The sequence below is a fragment of the Apus apus genome, chromosome 2, assembly GCF_020740795.1.
Source record: "Apus apus isolate bApuApu2 chromosome 2, bApuApu2.pri.cur, whole genome shotgun sequence".
Taxonomy (NCBI): domain Eukaryota; kingdom Metazoa; phylum Chordata; class Aves; order Apodiformes; family Apodidae; genus Apus; species Apus apus.
This window is the reverse complement of record NC_067283.1, coordinates 65,808,388-65,831,659: the sequence shown is the minus strand read 5'-3', so window position 1 is coordinate 65,831,659 and position 23,272 is coordinate 65,808,388. Positions and strand designations below refer to the sequence as shown.

The 23,272-nt window shown below is 41.1% G+C and overlaps 2 protein-coding genes across 6 annotated transcripts; one reads left to right on the top strand and one right to left on the bottom strand.

Annotated features, from left to right (window-relative positions):
- Window positions 1-1,172: 1,172 nt before the first annotated feature.
- Window positions 1,173-8,783, bottom strand: PAK1IP1 (PAK1 interacting protein 1). Its single transcript, XM_051610023.1, has 10 exons — window positions 8,478-8,783; window positions 7,616-7,778; window positions 6,608-6,728; window positions 6,431-6,505; window positions 5,734-5,786; window positions 5,089-5,234; window positions 4,900-4,997; window positions 3,489-3,588; window positions 2,257-2,383; window positions 1,173-1,645 (listed from the first exon to the last, which is right to left on the bottom strand). The coding sequence occupies exons 1-10, from the start codon at window positions 8,538-8,540 to the stop codon at window positions 1,485-1,487; spliced, it is 1,107 nt and encodes a 368-aa protein (XP_051465983.1). The 5' UTR covers window positions 8,541-8,783; the 3' UTR covers window positions 1,173-1,484.
- LOC127380675 (tRNA selenocysteine 1-associated protein 1-like) lies at window positions 8,181-21,378 on the top strand. Of its 5 annotated transcripts, XM_051610025.1 has the most exons (10): window positions 9,864-9,882; window positions 11,276-11,355; window positions 12,341-12,417; window positions 12,518-12,654; window positions 13,264-13,395; window positions 14,275-14,394; window positions 16,222-16,420; window positions 17,060-17,105; window positions 17,889-18,057; window positions 21,127-21,378. In XM_051610025.1, the coding sequence occupies exons 3-9, from the start codon at window positions 12,388-12,390 to the stop codon at window positions 18,023-18,025; spliced, it is 801 nt and encodes a 266-aa protein (XP_051465985.1). In that variant the 5' UTR covers window positions 9,864-9,882; window positions 11,276-11,355; window positions 12,341-12,387; the 3' UTR covers window positions 18,026-18,057; window positions 21,127-21,378. The 5 variants fall into 5 exon arrangements, with proteins under 5 accessions (XP_051465987.1, XP_051465986.1, XP_051465988.1 ...); XM_051610027.1 differs by lacking the exons at window positions 12,341-12,417; window positions 21,127-21,378 and adding an exon at window positions 8,181-8,382 and having other exon boundaries at window positions 9,714-9,882; window positions 17,889-18,287; XM_051610026.1 differs by lacking the exons at window positions 12,341-12,417; window positions 21,127-21,378 and adding an exon at window positions 8,730-8,834 and having other exon boundaries at window positions 9,714-9,882; window positions 17,889-18,287.
- Window positions 21,379-23,272: the final 1,894 nt, after the last annotated feature.

The window sequence follows — 23,272 nt, the reverse complement described above, 5'->3', positions numbered from 1 at the left end:
AAACAAACATAACACTTTACAAGAGAAAACACTTTACAAGTAAAAACAGTTTACATAATTCTCTTAAGTTTTTAAGTCCTACATTTACTACAGGAGCCTTGTTATAAATAAAAATTTGATTTGGTACCTTTCCTACCAAGTCCTGTATTATTTGCCTGTATTATTTGTGTTTATGTACACACACATTTAGGGTACTATTAAAGTAAAAAGCTGTGTACCTTCAAACTAAAGTACAATTGTAACCCTTTTAATGCTGAATTTAACTAAGCTCATATAAACCAAGTATACTGAATATTTAGACAAGGGGCTATGATAGTTTTTCTAAATAAGGGAAACAGTTACAGAAGATACATTTGTCTGTCTTCAGATTTGGCTCCATCTTTTTTCTGATTTTCTCTACCTTTTCTCTTGCTGCACAAGTAAGGAGGAATGGGTTATTACTACAGTAAATCAGAATAAAGCATAATTTCAATTACTCTTTGAGAAAAGAAGAAATAATCACTGTTCTGCCAGTGCAGAAAACAACACTAAAATGCCTTACTTAAATAAAGAGAACATTAAGTAAAACTATTTGCCCTTGTTTTCTCCAGCTCAACTTTGTTTTTTCCACTGTATATTTGTAGTAAGAATTATGATAAAATCCTGTTCCCACTTACTGAGCTGAGGAATTCACTTTTTGTTTGCATGAGAAACATTTCAAGTTAGATAATTTTTTTCCTTTTTTTTTAAACAATATAGCTCAGATCAAGGACTTGAAAAAACACTATGGAAAAGGGGAAGACAAAGTAAAACCTTATTGATACAAACTCTTTCACCTAAAAACATGAATAATATTCTGAACAAAAGATTTAAATCATGTGAACCTTGGGTGCAAAGACTTAAAAAAAATTACAAGCATGAAGTATGGACACAGTAAGAAACCTAAACATTTTGCTTATAAACTCAATGTACAAACTCGATGTCAAAGAACTAGAAAGTATGATTTTTTGTGAATGTATGAATGGAATGCAATTATCCTATTTTAAGGAATCTTAACATGTTTCTTCTTATACTAGGAAAAATATTGCATGAATAAAGCCCATCATATTTTGAGTTAAATGAACAGTAACTTTTCCAACACTAAAATGAAAAAGTGTGTATGTTTTTAAAACGCATTTTATGACACAAAAATGTAACAGACAGGAGCTATTTTTATTGGTTTTACCTGGGTTTTTCAGAGCCAGTTAAAAGGTGTATGCTATTGTTAATAGAAATATATAAACATTACATGTTATGAATTTATTTTTGCCTCATTTGCTTAGGATAAGTTGCAATCTCTTTTGCTGCTTCCCAGGGTGATCAGTCAATTTATTAGGGTAAAAACATAAATTCTTTTAAACAACAGAGCAGTTCAGAGGTGTATGTCCTGTGAGAGATTTAGGTCCCTGTAAGACCTACAGCAATAACAGTATTTACTTTTTATGCAGGAGAGAAAGTAGCTGCCTTCATGCTGAGCTATTCCTTTTCTTTTTCTTCTTTTGCAGTGGAGCTTCCAATTTTTGTTTCTCTGAAGGAATTTTTCTCTTTAATTTTGGTGGTTTCGCACTTTTATCAGTCCAACGAACTTTTTTTTTCCTGACTATTGATGAAAAATCATCTTCATTTGCTGAAAAGAAGGAAGAAATTATTCACACTGATATTTATGCTCACCAGGCTTTGTGACCTAAAAAGGCAGAGACTTACTTGCATACCATTTTAAAAAAGGGGTTATAAATTATTTTCTATTTAAAGTGGGATGTGCCATTTATGCTAGTTTTGCCTGTGATACAAAAATATCTAATGCTTGAGTATGTAAATAATTATGATACAGGAAAACAACAAGAAAAAAACCTGAGCCAGATTTCTGAAGTTTGTCCAACTATATTGGCCTCAGGCGTAATTTTGGTTATAGGAAGACAAGGCATGCAGTTCTATCAAACTGTTTATGTGTTACTTACCTGTCTCAAAAGCTTCGCATTGGCTTCCTTGGTAAAGATCCAGTAAAAAGAAACAACACTTTCATATAACAGAAGTGAAAAGAGGCTTGTCCTCCAACATACATGCAGGCTTGAGACACTCTCAGATTGGTAAGGATATCTGCATCACTTGCCAGCATCATGTTCCCAATTCTTCAAGATACCAAAACTTTTTTCCAATGCACATAGTAAAAACTTCCCACGTAAGAGTATTTAATTTCACAGTCACATAAACGACAGAAAATACACACAGTTCTATTACCTTGAGATGATGCTGCAGCTTTATCAGAATTTTCTTTTGTTTCTGAAGCTGGCTTAAGCCATACTGCAAGACATGTCAGCCTAGCTTTGGTATTGACTTCACCCAGCAAAGATGGCACATCTTTAATCTGAATAGAGAAAAAGATTACTTACAAATTATTTTATTTATTTTTAAATTTATGGAAGTATTTAAAGTGAGAAAGGATCTTACAGGCCATCTTCCACTTAGGCACTTCCTGGTGCCTAACAATGTTTAGAACTAGAGACTATATACCTGTTAACTGCCCCATTGTTACAATCCTATTCCTGATAACAATCCTATTCCTGATAACAATCCTCAAAAAAACCTTCCCAATGGCTTTAAGAATGTACTATGATAAGCAGTTATCAGTGGGTTTAAGGCATATGCGGATAAGCTTAACAGGATGAATAACTAGATGAGTCACAAGCACTCCCAAAAAATCTTTAATGATTTAAGAGGTTTCTCCAGAGTAACAGTTTTTTTTTGTTGTAAATAATTTTGCTAAAATAATTTTAACTAAGTTATTGCATCATATTGCTTTTCTCTGGATTATAGTAGATCCTTTATTACTAGGCATAAAAGAAAAAAAAATCTAATTACGATTTTTAAAGACAAACTCCAGAGCAAACAATACACATGGGAAACTTTAAAGATAAGATGTGATTCTTTGTTGAACTGTGCCCCTGAGAACTGTTTGAAAATACATGAAATAAAAGTACCCAGTACATGAATATGTTTGAATTTTTCAAAAGGACAACTTTTTTCCCCTACATGAATAACCAGTCTCCCCCCAAACCACAGAGTTTGTGTTTTTAAAAGAGTGGCAACAGTCATCAACATTACAAAATCCACAGCAGTCCTTATTACATAAATAACTGGCTAGACAGTCTTAAGTCTGGCCAGGTAGGTTTGAAGGGAAGCATGACTTTACATAAAGGGGAAAAGAGATCTCCATAATATCATCAGATTTTAGAGTTTGTTTAATAACAAATTGAAAAGCTACAAAATATACCAGTGCATAAAAACATGTGCACAGATATATGTGCATCTCTCCTGAACATAACATGGAGGATGATCAAGACATCTGGATTTCAAGTAAAATTTTCTCAGTGATTTAAAATTAATCAAATTGATCTTTATAACACAACTGTCTGCAATTTTGGTTGTCTGATATTTTTCCATAAATATAACAATCAGTGTAATAGACCAACCTTATTAAGATCCAGATTCCACATTTTAATGTAACCATCACTGGATGCAGTAACAATAACATGTTGTCCTTCTCTTTCAAAGCTAAAGATATCTTTTATTCTGTGAAGAAAATGTAATACTTTGTGACTTTATAGCATGGCAGTTCACTTCAGAACAGTAAGCTGACAGTAACTAAAGATGAATACAAAACAGTCTAAAAATAATTTTCAACAGAAAACCCAAAAATGGCAGGCTGAAACTTGGTATGGTACTCTGGTTTGAGTGCTATCGTTTACAGCAGGAACACTTGGCTTTGCTAGGTTTGTTAGGATTCAATTCAGAAGACTTCAGTACTTTTAAGCACACACTATTAACCACACCAATGATACTTTAGATAATGCTTTTGTGTTTTGATTAATTAAAATCAGCATGGGTGGGGGCTCTATTTCAGGTCTTGCAACAGAGATGAGGCTGAACCAGAACTGCCAAGGGGGCAAATGTCAAGACGACTGACCAAAATAAAACAGAATGTAACCAGGTGTCTTACTACTAAATTTGGCTGCCCAATAAAATACAGTTTTTTAAAGGAGTAGTGGGTAAGTTGTACAGCCATTTTCATCTCCTACCTGAGAAGCACTACAGACCCCACTACAGTTCTGATAAAATAAGACTTTGGGGAAGGGAAGGGGGAAAGTAGACTCTCTTCCTGAAATAAAAGATTAACATAGAACCATGCCAATATATGAAGATACTACATTTAAGACACATATCTATAATGATCTTATCTTTACAATCAGAATGGTCTGGGTTGGAAAGGACCTTACAAGCCATCTAGTTCCAGCCCCCCTGCATGGGCAGGGACACCTCCCACTGGACCAGGTTGCTCAGAGCCCCATCCAACCTGTCCTTGAACACTTCCAGGGAGGGGGCATCCACAACTTCCCTAAGCAAGCTGTGCCAGTGTCTCACCACCCTCACGCTAAAGAATTTCTTCCTGATGTCTAACCTTAATCTCCCCTTTTTCAGTTTGAAACCATCCCCCCTTGTCCTATCATTAAACTCCCAGACAAAAAGCCCTTCCCCACCTTTCCTGTAGGCCCCCTTCAGGTACTGGAAGGCCACTATAAATTCTCCCTGGAGCCTTCTCTTCTCTAGGCTCAATTTTGTATGCTGTACTTAGATCACAAATTCAGAACTGTAATATTTCTAACTCTATACCCTGTTGTTATTGTAACATACATGGAAAGCAGAGTACTTGTGCTCATACTAAAAGCCAACAAGTCTGTGCCAAATTTGGAATTTAGCACATAATTTACTTCCTATACTGGAACAAAAACAATAGTAAAATATGTTGAACATTACAAATAATTAAACTTTACTGAGTACTCAGCATCACCATAAATATTTAAGTAGTAAACAAATATAAAATACCTGTTTTCATGAGCTTTAAATTCACACAGGCATTTTTGGGAGTCACAGCTATAGAACCTTATAATTTCATCATCTCCAGCTATGGCCAGGATAGAATCCTTGGAATGGGAAAAAAAGAAATGCAAGTGTGTTTAACTTCATGGGTTTCAAATGAGTTAATTTTCCAGCACCTTTCTTTTTTGTACTTACTGTAACAAATCTAAGTGAAGAAATTCTCTTCTCTGTTGTGATAGTGCCAGTGATTGAAGCTGTATCAAGTTTGTAGATATCCACTTTATTTGTTATCACGGTCACATACTTCTCTCCATCAGGGGACCATTTAATTATGTGGGCATCTGTACATATTGATACATTTGTATATACATGTACACAGTTTTTTGCATTCTATATTTCATGATAATCTAAAAGGAAGAATCTTTAGAAGCTGCTAGACATAATTTTCTACCTAAACCTGAGAAAAATTCAGGAAAAAAATCAAGTAGCCTAGAACAAACAAATAAAATTATGCTCTTAAATGTTTATTTCTGTTTATCACAAGTTTATAAAGTAAAAAAGTACAAGTATAACATGTTTATTTAGATGTTCTGACATCCAATTTCAAGGTAAAAAAAATACTTTAGTGTCACTATGTTTTCCGTTTTCCTTCTGGTAAATTATCATTAAGGACACACGCTTACATATGCTTGCCTGCATGTGTAAAAAAGACATTGTAGAAGTTGCTTGCATCTAACTGACTTGTTGATTAATTCAATCTGCCTTTTTTTTTTTTTTTTACCAAAAAAAACCCCCACTATCTAATTTCACTTTGTAGTGAATTTAGACTGATAAACTTACTTTGCTTTAAGTTTTTGATAAAGGCTGACCGTCCTTCCACAAGATTCCAAGTTCTAAAAGACAACAACAGATAATGTGCATTCCAGTTAAAAACAGCAGAGTGAAACTGCAGTCCTATCTGCTGATGTGAGGCATCCAAAGGAAGCTTTTAAGCATGTCTATGAATTTTGCTCTCTTTTTAATGCAAAAGAAAGTGATGACTTGTTTTATCGCTTGCAGGTTGAATTAGTGATATTTATTTTATAAACCACAGTTTGCAATGCAGAGCCTAAAAGGAGCCAAATACCAGTATGTCCTGTTACAATACTATTTCATATATTAAAAACATATATACAGCAACACGTACACACTACAAGTGAAAAGCTACTCTTCTCACACTGAACAAAACCTGACAGCTTTCAGAAATTCAAACAAATTGTGTTCCAAAATGTAACTGTATTCATACATCTACAAGCAACTACAGAGTCAGAGAATAACAAGGGGCTGGGAACAGCAAGAAGTATTTCTAAAAGACTTTACAACATTGCTACTACCTAGAATCTGAAGACAAACATATGGATCTTTGAACCATTTGATGTCCAAAAATGTTTTGTCAGTGTTGTACAGTCTAGTGCCAAGATGGGACTGTCGCTTGTAACAATCTGCTGAGAGGTACTGAATTATGATTCTCAGCATTTCTCCATCAGTTTAGACTCACCTTAATGTTTTATCTGTTCCTACTGACAAAGCTAATTTCCCAGAAGGATGAATAGAAAGGGATGTCACATGCCCCCTGATTAAAAAAAACAACACACAAACGCATTAGCCACATATATTATTTACAAGGAAAACGAACATGAAAACTCATGTGTATATACAGGTTTAAGAAACTCACTTATGTGCCCTAATGGATTTCAGGCATTCCCATCTCTTTGTGTTCCAGATACAAATTAGTCCATCTTCAGCCCCACTCAGTAGATGTGCAGTACCATAGAACTCCAAACAAGTTATTGTGCCTAAAAATCCAAAGAAGAGCTATTAACAAAGTTTTACACACTCAACACAGAGAATGTATTAATTAGTAGCGAAGCTGCTAGCATCAAAACATGCCAGCTACTACCCTACCCATGGGTAAATCTGAATTACTTCCTAAGTATTTCTTCACAAGCCCCACCCTGGCAACCTTGTTGTTCTGTTCCATCACCCATGTGCTCTGCCAGCCCTCCTAGAGCCATACACGCCTGAACCCATCTAGTCTGTTCCCTGAAACAGCAGTACTTAATCACTGTGCTGCAGGTGACACAGAGCTTCTGTCATTGATAAGGAATGCTCCTATGTCAAAGCTCAGCTTTTGACACAGAGGTGAATTTACTGCTGCTTCCCATAAGCACCAGTTACACACCATGTGAGTTGAACACAGGTACCACATTCAGTCTAGCTCCATGTACTTCTTGGTTAACAGGTGAAAACGGACAATCAGGATTGAGCTACAAACGACCTGCTCTCACACTGACAGACATTATGCGTGGCTCATGTGCGTTTGTGACAGGAAAAGGACATGGGGAAAGATGGTTGTTCAGAGTAGGCGTAGTCTAGATAAACTGCCCAGTAAAACAAAAATGGCTCACGAGCCATTTGTGAGCCGTAAGTTCCTGAACAGTTAAGCCTAAATATGAATGGAAAAACCAGCTATATTTGTGGGCTAATACCCGAATGGATTTTTTGATTTTTACGCTCAAAAGCTTCCCTTCCTTGTATTGTTAGGCCAACACGGCTGCAACAGCATCACTAATAAAGACTTATTTAAAAAATAAATACAAAAATTTCTTCTTCTGGTAAGGACTAGCTTTTCAGCTCTAGATTTCTGTCACTAATGTTTTTCTGTGAAGTAAAGCTCCCCTACCATTGTGCTGCAGCAGTGCCCCATGCTCTATCCTCTTTTTCATGTCATAGATTTGGATGGTCTCATCTCTGCTCCCGGTGACCACGTATCTGCTGTTCACTGCTACCACTGACAACGAGGCCGAGTGGGCATGATGCGTAAAATCAGGAACAACTGTCCAGGCCTGTCGATGAAAAACAACGTAAACGGGTCTTTCTGAAGATGATCATCTTTGTCAGCCCTTTTTTTTTTTTTTTTTTTTTTAAATCGTTTTTAAAAAGCAAAACCTACAGAGGTGCACGTGTAAAACGCACGCAGCTACACCTAGCTGTAAGTATCCTGGGATCTCCTTGCGTCCATGTGCTGCTACAGAGATGAGTCCCCACGAGCTCAGCGCGCCTGGCACTCAGGGCAGCGTTCGGACGCAGCGGCGCCGGAGCAGCATCAACCCCCGGGACCGGGGGGGGCGGGAGGGGACAGATCCCCCCCCCTTTTCCCGGCCCTGCCGGCAGCGGACACGCCCTCCCTCCACCTGCCCGAGGCCCAGCCCCCCGCCAAGGCGGCGTGGCACCCCTGCCCCCCCCGCGCCGCTCGCCTGGGCCTCGCCGCCCCGCAGCCCCCGCAGCTCCCGGCAGCCCGCGTCGCGCCGGGCGGCGGGGTGTGTCCCTGGGCCGCTCCCGCACGCCGCCAGGGGCAGGCAGAGCCTGCGGCTGCGGGAGGCTGTCTCGCCCGCCGCTTTAAAAGCCGCACCGGGCGCCGGGGCCCTGCGGCCGCGGGGAGAGGACTCGGTGAGTACCGGGGGGGGGGGGGAAACGGTCGTAACGGTGCCGCTAACGGCCGGCGCGCGCGCGTTCCCTCCGCCCCCCCCCCGCCCACCCGTTACCTGGCCGGGCCGCGCGGCGAACCCGAAGAGAACCTGCTCGTAGCAACCGGCCACCAGCTCCATCCGCCCCGCCGCGCCCGCCCGGGGCCCTGCCGCCCTCCTTCCGCTCGGCCTGCCCCCGCGCCCGGCCGCGCCGCGCCGCGCCCGGCCAGGCCCGCTGGCTGGCGGCCCCTCGGGGGTGCTCCCTGGGTGAAGTACGAGGCTGCGGCTCCCGGCGAGGGGGGAGGCGTCCGTCCCGGGGGCGGTGCGGGCGCGGTGCGGGGCTCCGCGGGTCAGGCCCCGCGCCGGGCAGCCCGGGCGGGAGGTCCTCGCGGGGCGGAAGCGGGGCTGGCGCGGCTGCCGGTGGCGGCGCGGAGGGTGAGCAGCGTTCGTGCCGGGATCGGGGCCACCCGGGGTGGGCGGTGGGGGACGGCGAGCGGGCGGAGGGGCGCCAGCCGATCCGCTGCGCCCTGGGAGCGGGGCCGGGAGCCCTCCCTTCCCTCCGGGGCCTCCGGGCGGGCCGCCTCGCGGCTGGCTGGGCCTGCGGGGCAGGGAGGCCCGGCCAGGCCTGGCGGCCGTTGGGCCGTGGCGCCCGCGGAACCGGCCCCACTCGGCCCCGGGCGCTGCCGGAGGAGCGCCGCGGCCGCCTTCTGCGCCCGGGGCGTCTTTTTAGCTCTCTCTTTTTTTTTTTTTTTTTAATTATGATTTTATTTTCTTATCGCGTAGCACAGTAAACAGGATCCGCGGCCTTGGCGCCAGTGTGGCCGCCTCGGAGGGCCGCGGCCGGGCGGGGCGCACTTCTTGCTGGGCCCCGTGGCTTTTCCCGTCGTGCCCGCTGCCTTATCAAAATGCGTCACGGCACGGTGCGGCCTGGGCTCGGCGGGGAGCCCCCCCTGCCCCAGCCCCCCGCCCCAGCCCGGCTCCTGGTGTGAGCAGAATGAATGGAGAAGGGGGCGGCTTGTTCTCCGAGTTTTGAGTGAGCTGTGTTCACACAGAAGGTCTTGTAAATAGCGTCATCCACCTTTTTTTTTTTTTTTTTTTGCCAGTACAAACGTCATCATAACAATGTGAAGCACGAAGGGTTGGTAAAAATGTGTGTGTAATCCAATTAAGTAGGTGTTTGAGTTCTGGAGATTAAAGCTGCCCCTATTTTTAAATAATAAGCTAGATATAACTATCTGTGGTTGAGGCAGATGTGAAAAATACAATGTTAATTCGTGGTGTTTTAACTGCTTTTAAAATATGTTTGTTTTCCAGTGAAAAGGTCAAGAGGCAACAGTCAAGGACAGGGAAAGAGAGCAAAAACAACTTTGCATAGAAGTCCATTATAGCTGTGATCGAGAAACTGTTGCATCACTTGCCTTCTGATAGTGTTTTGCAATACAGCTGCTTTGTACTGCCTGCCATCTTCTGCTGAATCCACACGGTAAGCTGAAAAGCTTAAGCAGCTGTGAATTCAGTAATCAGTATTTCAGTGTGGAGGAGTTTGTGGTCCCTTTTGATAGAAGTAATGCTTGAGTTAGAGCAGCATCACTATCTGGATTTTTTTTTTTTTACTAATAGTGACCTTGGATAAAAACTGCTACTGGTGGTTCTTTATAATGAACACAGTAAGGTTTATTAAGAGGGCATAGGCTAACCTTGCTGATATATGCCTATCTTTAAGGGCTTATTTGTGCTTGACTCTTCCCTTGGCTTCAGAATTACTGTGGGGATGAAGTGCATAGTTGCCCTGAATAACACCCGTGCATGATGCTCTGATACTGTATATGGCTATCCTGTGTCAGGTTAGACTGAACGGTTTTCAGAAGCAGTGCTCTGAACTGTTTCCCTGTGTGAGCCTTTAAGGCATTGTGGACACTATTTACCGTGTTACGTGAATGTGGATTTGACCAGCTTGTGTGTAAAACATGACTTAAATTCTTGCATGGAGATGGAGTTAAAACTTCAACACATGAATACCTGCATAGAAGGAACAACATTGGATGCAAAAGATCATCAGTGGTGAAGGAACAGCTGTGTGGAAACAGATGCAAAATATTTTGCAGATGTAACTTTTTCCCCCCAATATAAATCGGTGCCAAAAACAAGCTCAAGGAAAGGTATCAGAATCAAGAAGGGCACATACCCTGGTCAAAAAGTGTATCCACTGGTTTAGTGATAGCAGTAAGAAGTAACTTGTTGTTGCTAACTTGCTAGTAGTGAATGAAATGTGTATATGAACTAGCCAAAAGAGAGAAGACAAACCTAAGAAAAGGTCTAAAGAAAGATCACATTTACCTCTACTGTGTCCTCCTCTTTATTTCTCTTGTTCTTTAGCATGTAGAAAGTGCCACTGTTTGTTTTCAGCTGTATGAATTGTGGTACAAGGAAATCAACTTTTAATTTGCCTAAAAGGGAGGAAAAAAAAACGGGTTGTACAAAACATATAATATATAAGTCTCTCAGCTTTGCTGACTTGTTTTTAACTATTTTAGAACATGGATCTTCTGAATTAACTATATTATTGTATGTAGGTATTTCAGAAGTAAGGGTAAGATATAGGTGACTCAAAAGCTGTCTGTAATTTTCTAGTGCTTTGGACAGTGGGAAGACTTTGTGGGCTATTACAATTTAAGAAAATGAAGATGACTTCTGATCATAACCCTGTTGGCCTTTTATACTTTTTGTCTCCACTGCTTTAGCAGTGACAAGTCAGAACTTAGAAATTTCAGTTCTGGGTTAATAACATTTAAAAGATGAGGTGGGGTGAATATCTTTTGAAAGTAATTAATCTCAAGTTTAAGATTGTTTTTGTTCCTCCATCACATCATTTTCAGCTGAAGGAGGGCGAGAACCGAATCCGCGTGGCCACATTCTTCGAGAAAGGCAGGAGACAGCTTGAACCATGGCAAGCCAGGTAAGATAATTTCAGAAATGCAGGCTTGCAGTGCCTAAATGGATTCCAGAACCATACTCAGAATTCCTAGTAAACGTAAAGCTGAAATAGCTAGCTTGCTCTGAGTTGGGTGTTCTTTTAGACCCACGATTTCTTCCATTAATTTGGTAACTGGTGGCTGTCTTCTGGACACTTAATCATATCAACTGAATCAGGTTGGGGCCATAACATGAAGCTTTGCAGTTTGGATTACTTGAGCATAAGTTCTTCTGAAGGACCTTGCGCATAACACTCTCTATATGAGATATGTAGAGGTGTTCTAGAGGAAGAACGTTAAAGCCTGCGTAAGTAAAAAATGCTGCAAAAAAAACATTCTGATTTTTGGAAATCCTCGTTCTTCAGAGTCTTAAGTGAGAGAGGCAACCTGTGGTAACACAGCTGTTGCTTCCCTCTTCTTTTGTGGACTTGGCCCCACTTCTTTTTTAACTGTGGTTTTTGGGGTTTTGTTTTTTTCTTCTTTTTTTTTCTCAAGAGGCACTTTTTATGCCTCTTTCTTCCTGACCTTGTGTCTGGGTTTGAATTTTCCCTCAGCCGAGCTGGTGCCTGTTCCTGGTCTGTTTTCTCCTTACGTTCTTTTAATCGGCCTCTTGTCTTTGTTCCTGGCCTGGGAGAGTGACTCGTAGTTGGGTAGTCAGGGAAGGCATCTCACAGAAGATTTCCTAGGTGAGGGGAGATAGAGACAGCTGAGATCCCTTCTAGGCAAGAGTGATGATTTCCCTGCCTCTTCATCACTCAGCCTGTGCTGCTGCAGGGTTTTTCGGGCCCTGGAGCTCAAGTGGAACGCAGTCCAGTCCTGAAGCTAATTAACATTTAGGATTGACGAACATCAGAGGGCTGTCTGCTTTTCCCCTAATTCCAAGAGGAAGCTGTCAATCCTTTAGCCAGCTTGACAAGTCAGGGGAATATGGCTGTTCATACAATCCTTTGGCTCTGTTATTTTTGCCAGGCATTTTCCCCAGAGGCTGCTTTCCCTCATGGGAGGCGGAGGGAGAAATGGGACCCCAGGCTTCTTTCAAGGGCAAGGTGAATATGGGGAAATCACCTGTGGTGATGGGGAGTGGGAGGGAGGAATGTAAATGAAGCTAAATACTATAAATGTGATTTTTTCTTTTTCTCCCAATAGGACTTGATGGCAAAAAAAAGAGAATGTCTCCAGGCCTACAGCTGGTGGAGAACACCACAGAAGAAACGGAAGAAAAAGAACAAAATAAAACCAGGAAGAATAGAGTTTGTCCCTAGTAGTACTAATATTTCAGCCAGGTAAAGACCTTTTGAAATGAGAAATGCTGTCTTACCTGTTTAAATTGGTAGTGATGAGTCAATGCAATCACTTACTTTTAAAATTCTGAAGTGGCATATTTGATGTCTATACACTAGGTATTGCTCAGGGCAGTGCATTGCCAAGAGAAAAGTGAGATTTTCTTTGTAGTCCCTCCCATAATCACTGAGAAGTGGCAAAATAGTCATAATCCTTTTAAATAATGGCTTTGGCCTGAGTTAATAGTTTTTCTCGGTATTTTTGTGCCTCCCCCCCATTCAGACAAATATTTTTTTCTTCAATCCAACTTCCTAGAAGTTTTTTATAAAATAGGTCTTTGAAATGCCTTTTTTTTTTTTTTTTTTTAAAAGCAGTAAAATGGATCCAGAGCAATCGGAAGCTTAGTGTTGGAGTGATGGGATTGCAATTTTTTTTGTTGCACTCAACAGAGTGTTGCAGTTATTACTGTATACAGGTTTTGACCCCTTATTTGTCCAGTGATAACTGCCTGCTTACATGTTGGCTGTCCTAATAATGCAGTTGGCTGTCTTAATAATGCAGTTGGCTACCTTAGTCTCAAACTTGACAATTGCTCTTTTATGTTTTTGAAGACCGGATTATTCCATATTTGTTGGGGAGCTTACTCCAGAAGTGGATGATTTCCAGCTCTTTGACTATTTCCTAAAGAGGTATCCCTCATGTATTGACTGCAAAATAGCGACAGACCTGCTGGGATATTCCAGGTAATGCCTATGGAAATGTGTAATGCTGTCAATATGTTTGCTTCTTTAAGTAATGTATTAGAATTTGCATTGCAGCTGGGTCTGAGTTTTCTTCAGGGACAGGAATAGGGGTATATTAGTCTCTAGCATTACTTTTTTTTAATAGCATAGATCCTTGCATTTCCAGAACTTCTGTTTTTCTTAAGCAGTTAATGTGATAAGCTTCAGTTTACCCATATGTATATCTCCATGAAATAAATTAGTTGGGAAGTGGGAGAGCTATGCAAGGAGTTCTGTGTTGCTGTGCTTACGTACAGCAGCATGTCTACTTAGTCATCTGCAGCACTGAAGATAAAATAATTCCCTTTTACATGTGGGAGAAAAGCATAAGGCCTGGGTTGGGAGACTGCACCTATTAATATTAGTAAAAAAGGCCTACCAGAATTTCTACTGGTCAGGCAGCAAGTCAAGCTGGGAGGAATGAGTTTGGTCTTCAGACAATGTTGTAGTAGACTGATTCACGAAAATGTAAAGAAAGCATGTATAGAAAGAATGTTAGTACTGTAGAGTAGTAGGAGTGGGTTAATACTAACTGATAAATAAACTGCTGTAATGCAGAAATGGGAAATCTGGTTACTAGCACAAATGGCAATTAATGTTTCACTGGCTCGCAGCAGCTTGCATCTTAATGCTACCAAAGAACAAGATTTTTGCTTCTGGCCCAAGTTCTTGGTGAAAGCACCTTCTGTGCATGTGCATGATCCAGAGAGGTTGTTTAGGTGGTGATATAAGCTACAGTAGCTACTATCTTGTGCTTTTGTAGAAGACAGAAATTGAATAAAATAGCTTTGTAACTTTTATGCATACTGGAATTTGTTTTCTCCCTTTTGAAAATTGTAGAGGGTATGCCTTTGTCAGATTTGGTGAGCAAGGTGATCAGATGAGGGCACTGCAAGACTGCCAGAATGCACCCGGTCTGGGGGGAAAACGAATACGGCTGAGCATAGGAATTTCTAAAAGGTAACAAATGAGTTGTGCATTGATACAGTAATTCTAAATAAGCAGATTCTTGTGAAGTCTGTGGCCCTTGTAATGGCAGTACACATGATGCAGTCTACAAAACAAACAAAAAAATACTCTTCAGTGGAAAAATACAGAATATAGGGGAGAAGAAGACAAATAAAATCTTGTTTCGGAACAGTTATTTAGAGTACTGTTCTTTCTTTTAAAGTGATTTGAGCAGTAAGGAATTTTAAATTGTTTTTGAGAAGTTTTTTTACTCTGCCAGCTCAGTTCTCTGTCAGTTATTTAAAGCAATTCAAGTCTCTGGACAGTTAGAGAATTGATACCAAATTTGACAAACTTTGATCCAGGATACAGACAAAATAGAACATTCTGAAAATCTTCTCAGTATACTGTTAGCTTGTATGTTCTGTTAAATAGTAAATGTAACTTCTTTTGTTTCTCTTTACCCTGGATAATTCTTCATGTGTTGCCTCTTTGCTTTATAACGGAAATGCTCTTACCCAAGAGAGCACTATCCAGAATTGCTCTCACAAAATTATTTTGAAAGCAAGAAAAGGTCAAAAAGAAACAGATTTCCTCACTTCTGATATTCAGAAGAATGTCAGCAGTATTTTCAGACTTCTCTCCTACCAAAGATGTGTGTAGGAGAGAAGGTGGAAGCAGAAGACTTCGAGATATGATGTAGTCATTTGTTCACTACAGTAGCAAGAGAACAGAATACCTTTGTATGTGTAGCTTTACAGTAATGAAACAAATACAATGTAGAGATAAAAATGCACATGATTGATCTATATCTCTTTATGAATGGCTGAGTACTATGCTATTTGAGCATCAAAATATTCAGCCATCAGTGATCTGACAAGAAGTCAGTTATACTGGAAACTAACTTGAGTTCTTTCAGTTTGTATTCTTGACAAAAAGCCTACATCTGATTTTTCTGTAGTGAGATGAAGATGCAGAGAAGTTGGACTCTGCAAACACAGGGAGTCTGCCTGTACATAATCAGTGAAAAAATGTCATTGCATAGGGGATTTTCTGGAGTATGCAGCTAGGTTATTTTAATATATGTCATGTTGTATATCTCTGGTTTGGAACAGACAACACTTGTGCATTGATTCTTCTCATTAGTGTGAAGTTGCCCCTGAGAAAACATACCTGGGAGAAGGAAAGTAGTGAAAACTAACCAGCTGGCCATTTGATCTTAAGTAGCAGGGAGTTTTGTAATTTTCCTGCCACTTTGGCTTCCTAGTGGGTAATGGCAGTGCTGACTTCACCTGATAGCTGTATTTCAGCAACTGTTAATGGACTAAGAATGGAGCAGGTGAAGATAGACATGGCAAAATGGTAGGCAGTGTCATCATATGCTCCTCTGAAACATAATGTTACTTAAACAGCTTATTTCTGGAAATACTAGGATTTAGGATGAACCAAACAAATTATAGAAAGGCTAATGAAGACTAAATGCAGCTTTAAAGCAGCTGTACTTGGTAAGTGTCTCTGGTGTTAATAAATTAATTTTTATCAGAGTGCAAAGATTTATTAGTAGCTTACTTGTACAGAGACTAAAAATACTCAAAATTAATAGAGATGAGTGTCATTGCTTAAGTTAATTCATTAAAATAATTACTTTTGTTATTGGTGAAGGCAAGACCATTTGTTTTTGTATTAACAAGACAATCTCATGCTGTGACTTACTGTTGCTTTGGCAACTATTCAGAAAAGCTTCTTTTTAAACTTTGAAATATGTAAGCTGGCTAATTGTTCAGATCTGGGTTTGCAGTTTATTGTTCTTAAATCTTCATATAACTTCTCGTGTTTCAGACTGAAAGCAGAATTCCAACGGTACCAGTCCTACAATTACAATGATTATTACCAAGATTACCAGAACTACTACTCCTCACAGTGGAATTACGATCCTTATGCTGACTACAACTACAGCTCCTATGCTCCCTATGATAGCATGCAGGCTGTTGGAGATTGCTCTTTAGGAGATGCTGTTATGGCTCCAGCTGTTTTTGAGGTAAAGATACAACATCCTTGCTTTACAGCAAAAAAAAATAAATAAAATCACAAGTTAGTTGCATGAGTTGTGTAAGTCAGAGCAGAAGGAAGTCCTGAAACTGAAATCGTGCTTTCTGCTAATGTGTAGAGTACCAGCTTCATCCAGAGGTACCTTAGATGTAAGAGCTAAAGTAGTGCATCTATAGAATTAGAGATTTATACACAATGACTTGGTTCACATATGCTAAGTAACAGTTCTGAGAGCATAGTTTCTGATGTACTTTGTTTAAAGCAAATTAAAGAACTAATATAAGGTAGTCTTACCTTAAATAAGCCAATTTACCAATTACAACTTCCAAAAGTCCCTTTCAACCTGAACTATATCATGGTTTTCTTCAAAATCCCAACCAAACACCTCCCTCCCCCAAAAAGCACACCTCTCTCCACTGCAAAAAGAAGAAAAACAACCTTCAACAAATAACCCAAAAACCAAACTAAAAAAACACTCCTCAACAAACACAACCCCCTTCTGAGTCTTTTTTTGTAGTTGCGAGAGGAGGGAATAGTTTGGGATGCAAAAGTATTTTGGATTTGTGATGCTTTCTGAAATGGATTATGTTTAAACTTACGAGATTTTCTTGTTTTCTTCTTTTGTTAGGATACTACAGCTATGACTGAAATCAGTGATGATCTACTAACTGAAGGTAATGATTCTATCACTGCAACTTGAATTTAACCATATTTGTGCCCTTTAGCGATACAGGCTAGTGACTTGGATGAAAAATGTCTTAGAAATTCAGCTGATGTAGTGAGATCCTCTGTGAGTTATACCAAAGATGAGGTAGGATTTTAAAGCTCATAGTATACACCATGTAAAGTAGAATTGGGACCTTGTTAACAATACTTCACAGTAGCATGCTTCTTGTAACTTTGCTTTCATTCTCCTTTAAAAAATGGTCCAATACAGAATTTCTTAAATATTTGTATTGATCCTGCTAAGCATATTCTGTGTTGAACTCATTAATAGGCAAAGGCTTTGTTTTCCAAACCCTAAGATAAAACTTCATGTTGCAAGTCCTAAAAGGAGGTTTCACCTTACACTTAAAAGATTTGGTACAAAACTTGTTTGGCTCAGAAGGTCTGCAGATAGCTCTTCATATATAAATATCTTATGTTGGTGTTCAGAAATTTTATCCTGTCCAACACATTCTAGTAGAAATTCATTAAATGGATTTTGGGAATTTCATACTTAATTATCTTTAAATTTGCTCTTTATCTTGAAATACCAATATAATTCTAGCATTCTAATACACAAATGCTGAAGGAAGCTGGATTTGTCAGGTTCATTAAAATTGTAGGTGAAGAAACATTATATTTATTAAATAATAAATATAGCTAAACCACCTTTTATTAGGCATTTGCTGCATGTTTTTGTGTGCATGTGATCCAAGATCTGACACTTGTACTTACCAGGCTTTTATTTTCAGATCCACAGCTTTACTTTGATGTTGATGAAATGAACAGACAATTTATGGAGACAAGTGAAGAACTGTATGATGCTCTCATGAATTGTCACTGGCAACCTCTGGATACGGTCACTTCTGACATCCCCCCTGCTATTTAAGTGTCTTATATAGCATGACCGTAATGACCAAGGTGCTAAAATTACATTTCTTCTACATTACTCTAGATCATAAGTTTTAAAGCACAATGATAGGTTGGGTTTTTTTGCTATGCTTTTGACAGTTTCTGTACTTTTTTTTTGTTGTTCATCACTCTACTCTTGGAGCATCTTGAAATTGTGTAAATATTCTAGAAATGTAAAGAGTTCAATGGGGTCTAAAGATAGACTTGCCTGTGTAAATAAAATTTTTTGTTTCTGCAAACCTGCCAGCAAGGGATTTTACTTCTATATGTGAAGCACATTCTCTTCTGGCTTGTGAAATTTAGCTGGAGGCAATAGGAGTGTTTCACCTGTCTTTAGTATGGGCATCAGGACACTAGCAAAACCTAGCTGTCACATTTCCAGATTTCCTAGGCAATCTTTTACAAGCTCTTAACATGCTGGCTTTGATTATGTCTATTTGGGAGACGATCCCAGGGCTTGTAATGGGAACACTTTAGGCCCACTCTTTCTCATGCAGTCTGCTGGTGCCAACTGTACTACTGTTCATCTGGATCAGATAGAATTGCTCTATCGATACAGTACTTTAAACATTCAGAAGGGCAAACTTTCAGCTGCCATAGCTGCAAACATTCCAAAGGACTAAGGATGATGCTTGCTTACGATGTTATTCCTGCCCTTCTTACTGTTAGTCTCCTCAACTGACAACTTTACAGTAGAAACTAGTTTAATGTAGTGCTTGTTCTTAAACCTAAGAATCTTTGGAGAAAACTTTCTGGTTAAAAGAAGGAAAAATAACCCCTTGAGAACAAAAAGCTATCCTAGTAACCACTCTTCAGTGAAGTTGCACCCCATCCTAAATATCTCAGTCCTTGTCTTCAGGTGTTTTGTAGTGGTGAGGTTATAAAGCTTTAGTAGGATGGCAATTTCCAGTATTCAAGTCAAAGGAGATTAGGGGAGATAACGAGGAAAGTTCTGCTTTAAGCTAGTAACTTTTGAGTGGCTCTTTCTAAACTGCTTTCATCCTTAAGGGTATTAAGTATTTTCCATTCGTAAGGACTACTTTAAGCCTATGTATATATGAAAGTATTTACTACTTAGTGTACATAATGATAAAGTAAGTTAGACTGGAATCAGAAGAACACTCTTCCAAGAAAAAAAGGTAGCAGAAATTATCACAGCTAATAGCTATTAAAGCTACTCAAGATATTTTGGTACTGTCATATGTGTTTTGGGGACAAACTAAGCCATGATTGCTATGATGGCAGATGGGGATAAGCTTCTCTGGCTTTTTTATGACTTAAAGCAGCAGTCACAACCTACATGCTGTTCTTAAATTTAAAACAAAGACTAAATTGCAGAGTCTCCTTCTTTTCACAGTTTAATTTCAGCTGGGAATGTTTTCTAAGTCCCTTTCATGAAATGCAGCTGCTCTAAAACAGCAGAGGCTTTTGGAGTTTTTTAGAAAGTCCATTCTTTCTGGATTTTATACAGATGTACATGGGGGAAGAGACAAAGCAAAAAAACTTCATCTAGGCAGGGGAAGTGGCGTCACGGTTTTAGCAGCTGTTTCCCTGCTCTGGGGAGAGCTAGTTGCAAGGTAGCTGGCAACATGGTGATGGTAGGAAGATTATTAATGAAAATATGACAAAATGGAATAAATAAAGCAAAAAGAAGCTGGATGGGAAAGCTTGTGCTTGTGTGCCAGTAGAATTATTTCAGGGGTACTGCAGGAGGGAGGAGACTCAAGATGGGCAGATGCAGGCCCCTTGAATTTGGACCAGAGTGTTAAGGCTTCAAAACTGTACATAGTTTGATCCCACTTCAGTTGTCCATAGCTGTTGTGCTGGAGCTTGGGTAGGACAAATTGTTCTGCTGAGCAGAGGATTTTTTTTTTATCTAGGCAGTACCATTGCTACACGCAGCAGGACAGCTTCCAGGTCTGTGCCTGGGTTGTATCCTGTTCAGAAGCAGCTTGCATAGCAGCACCTAGCACTGTACTTCAGTTGCAGCAAGTCATTTATGGAAACCTTTTCTTGTGTATTCCTTAGTCAGACACTGTGTCACCACAGTCCTTTAACCCCCTGGAAGTCAGCATCTGTAGCCACCCCATTTATGCAGATTTTACCTGTTTATAGAGAGTCTCTGCATTCTGCATTAGAGACCGGTTTCAGACATGTGTGCCTTCTGTTCTGGGCTGTAAAGTATGCATACAGTGAAAGTACTGCTTATGTCATGTGATGGAAGGGGTTGGTTGGGCCATTAGTTCTCCAAACCTGAGAAATACTGGTGGTGCATTTTCTTCCAGTCACCATACAAGAAAAATGAGGTGAGGAAGAGAGTGTGTTGGCTGCAGCTCACATGACACTGTTCTAAAATAGCTCTCTGACCTCTTTTTCTGTTTCCTGAGCCTTACTAGCCTCTTCCTCTTTCCAGTTAGGAGTGCATACATGGGAACAAGGTGGTGTGTGCAGTGCATGGTCTTTACTGTAAAGGCACACTGAATGCAAAATTTTTTGTATTGGTGTTACCCATGAGCCCCAAATTCAGGAGAAAAGGAGTGCATCAGAATGGTTAGAATGCATTGCTGAGGCTTTTTACTGAGTAAACTCAGAGCTGTTCTGCAGCCACCAGCCTGCGTTAGCCAGCTTACACAAAGACATGAACACATCCTACAGGTGCCAGCCACCAGTTCTAAGAAGTTGGGAGCATTTTTAAAAGGAGCAACTTCTCCAATACCTCACAATTTCACTACTTCAGTTATGATTTATCTGTTTTACTCAGATGAAATGTAGTTGCTTGGATTTATTTTTTTTCAAGCTTACTGGGTTCTTTGCAAGAATATCTAGCATTGTTTTTTATAAATTCTTCATTGCACCTAGCTGCAGTTGGTAGTGCCTTTACTCAAAACCTGCTGATTTCTTCAAAAAAGAGTTGTGGGTTTTGTTTTTTTTTTTATCAGAAAGGCTTTAGTCTGACGGTTTGAGGGGCTGCCATTCCTGCAATCTGGGAAAGAGTAACAGGCCAAAAAGGGTAAAGAGTACTTAAAAGGGTTCAAAAAAGGTTAAATGGTACTTAAGCCATGATGTTTCTTTTTGCAGGGATGCTCTTGGACCAACAGCTTCTTTCTAGCGCTACCTCAAAGTAACTTGAGATATAACTCACAGGGAAGATTGATCAAATGGTGATGACCCCTATCATTCTGCTGGAGATAAATATATTTGCCTTCTGTTTTGTTTCATTTTTAATAACATTTATTTAACTTCAGTGACTCATGTTAATAGACATTGTTTGACTACATTGACAAGTATTTGAGTCATGAGTGTCATTAAAGGCATGTCATCCTATGGAAATTGTTCTAAATAAGTAAAAGAAGTAAATAAAGCAGCAATTGAATTTACAGAGCAAAAATAGCCTAGCTGCCTTTGACACATGTGGAAGAGAAAATTGTCTTTACAGGTTACCTTAATATACTTTGCATGCACCAGAAAGAGGGAATCTTGTTTTAAATTTGTCCAGTTCTTACGTGGCCTGTGCAGGAATGATTTTATCCAGTTACCTGTGCAGGTAGCTTTTTGAAGTCAGCTGTTACCGTTTGATGTCAGCTGTCAAAGGGCACAGTTTGTATCTCTTTGTAAATCTTGCTCTTCCCATGAAGGGAATACCCTTCATGATACCCTTCCTTCCCCTCCCCTAGGTTGGAATTGAGCATGATAGTTTTTTCCTTTGGACAAAAAGAGTCCAGGCTAAAAGACTATAATTACTATTTTGATGATTATATTGATGTAGCACTTCTCTGATGAGTGTATTGTAGAAGTAGAGCCTCATCCTAAAATTGGTCATATTGTAGAAGCAGAGCCTCATCCTAAAATTAGTCTGTAGATGTGACACACCAGCAGTTTACACACGATGAAATAGTTTTTGCTGGTCACTTTTAAAGCCATGTGTTCCACGGCCTGGAAGGCCTCTTGTTGCAAATCATCCCACTGTAGGTAAAATTGTGTTTATGGTGGTAGGGTAGGAGAGGAAGAGACTGGAGTTCTGGAGGTGCAGTTCAGGAGGAGAAATACCTGTGAAGTAATGACACTGCTGGGATTTTGGAAGGGTTATCTCCTTTCAGTAACCATGAAAGCAGAACAAAGAAATCGAGAAGGAGCAAGTTGTGTAAGAGATCCGAAAGATACAACAGGGTTAAAAAAAGCCACTATGAAACAAGAAACAAAAGACTTGCCAAGACCAGCAAAGCTCCTAAAAGTAGTTTCTTCCCTGCTGTTACTGCTCATTTTTCTTCAGAGTTGCCCTTGCCTGGTCCGAGTTCTCCTAACCCCTGAGTTTGAGACACTTTCTTGGGGTGCGTGCTGTGACGCATGCTGTTATTTCTGGTGGAAGAGGGGTGTATGACATGGCAGCTCTGCCTCGCACAGGTGAGTGCCTGTGTCTCCTTCTGTGTCAGGCGTTTCTTAGGGTGAACATTTTCACTGACTTGTACGGCAGGCAGGTGGTGGTGACTTTCTGCTCTGCTCCATCATTCCCGGGGCAGATCCGTGCTGTAAGCGAGAGGTAAAGCAACAAGATTTTTTTTCTCAGCTTCACTTTTAGTAGAATTAAAAAAAAAATAAATAGAGAAATACATAAATATTTTACGTTTTAAAAACTTGTCACAGAAACGCATTCTGCCTCTGGAGGAAGGAGCAGCCGCGTCGAAGCTTTTTTTTTTCCCCCCCCCACCGGATTCCAACCTTCCAGTGAGCGGTGATTGCTTGTTTCTTACACGAACCCAACTGCCGCCGCCCTCCCTCCCTCCCGCACCGCTGCCGGAACACTTCTGCCGCCCGTCCCCGCGCTCCCCCGGTGCCGGGCGGGGGGCGGGGTGTGTGTCCCGCGGCCTGTCCCGCCTCCCGGTGCCGGCTCTGGGCCGGGGGGGGGGGGTGTGTGTGTGTGTGTGTGTGTCCGTGTGTGTGTCCCCAGGGAGGAGCCGCGGCCCGTCCCGCCTCCCGGCGCCGGGCGGGCGGTGCCGGGGCGCGCGCGGGGGCCGCCGGGCGGCCTGTCGCGCGGGCGTGACGCAGCGGCGCGCGGCGGTGACGCGGGGCGGCGCGGGGCGGGGCGGGCGCCGCCGGGTTGGCCGGGCGGCGGGGGGAGGGGTGCGGCGGCAGGGCCGCGAGCGGGCGGGCGGGCGGGCAGCGCGAGGCCGGCCGGCGCCGGGGCAGCGCGAGCCAGCGGGGCGCGGGCGGAGGGGGGAGAGAGAGA

What these genes read in the sequence shown, in the direction of transcription:
- LOC127380675 (XM_051610025.1), top strand. Translation starts at nt 12,388, where the DNA reads ATGGGACCCCAGGCTTCTTTCAAGGGCAAG. An exon ending in GACCTGCTGGGATATTCCAG is followed by an intron (nt 13,396 to 14,274) that starts GTAATGCCTATG and finishes TGAAAATTGTAG; the next exon opens with AGGGTATGCCTTTGTCAGAT. An exon ending in TGATGATCTACTAACTGAAG is followed by an intron (nt 17,106 to 17,888) that starts GTAATGATTCTA and finishes TTTTATTTTCAG; the next exon opens with ATCCACAGCTTTACTTTGAT.
- PAK1IP1 (XM_051610023.1), bottom strand. Translation starts at nt 8,540, where the DNA reads ATGGAGCTGGTGGCCGGTTGCTACGAGCAGGTTCTCTTCGGGTTCGCC. An exon ending in TCGCCGCGCGGCCCGGCCAG is followed by an intron (nt 7,779 to 8,477) that starts GTAACGGGTGGG and finishes TTTCATCGACAG; the next exon opens with GCCTGGACAGTTGTTCCTGA. An exon ending in TATCAAAAACTTAAAGCAAA is followed by an intron (nt 5,235 to 5,733) that starts GTAAGTTTATCA and finishes CAATATGTACAG; the next exon opens with ATGCCCACATAATTAAATGG.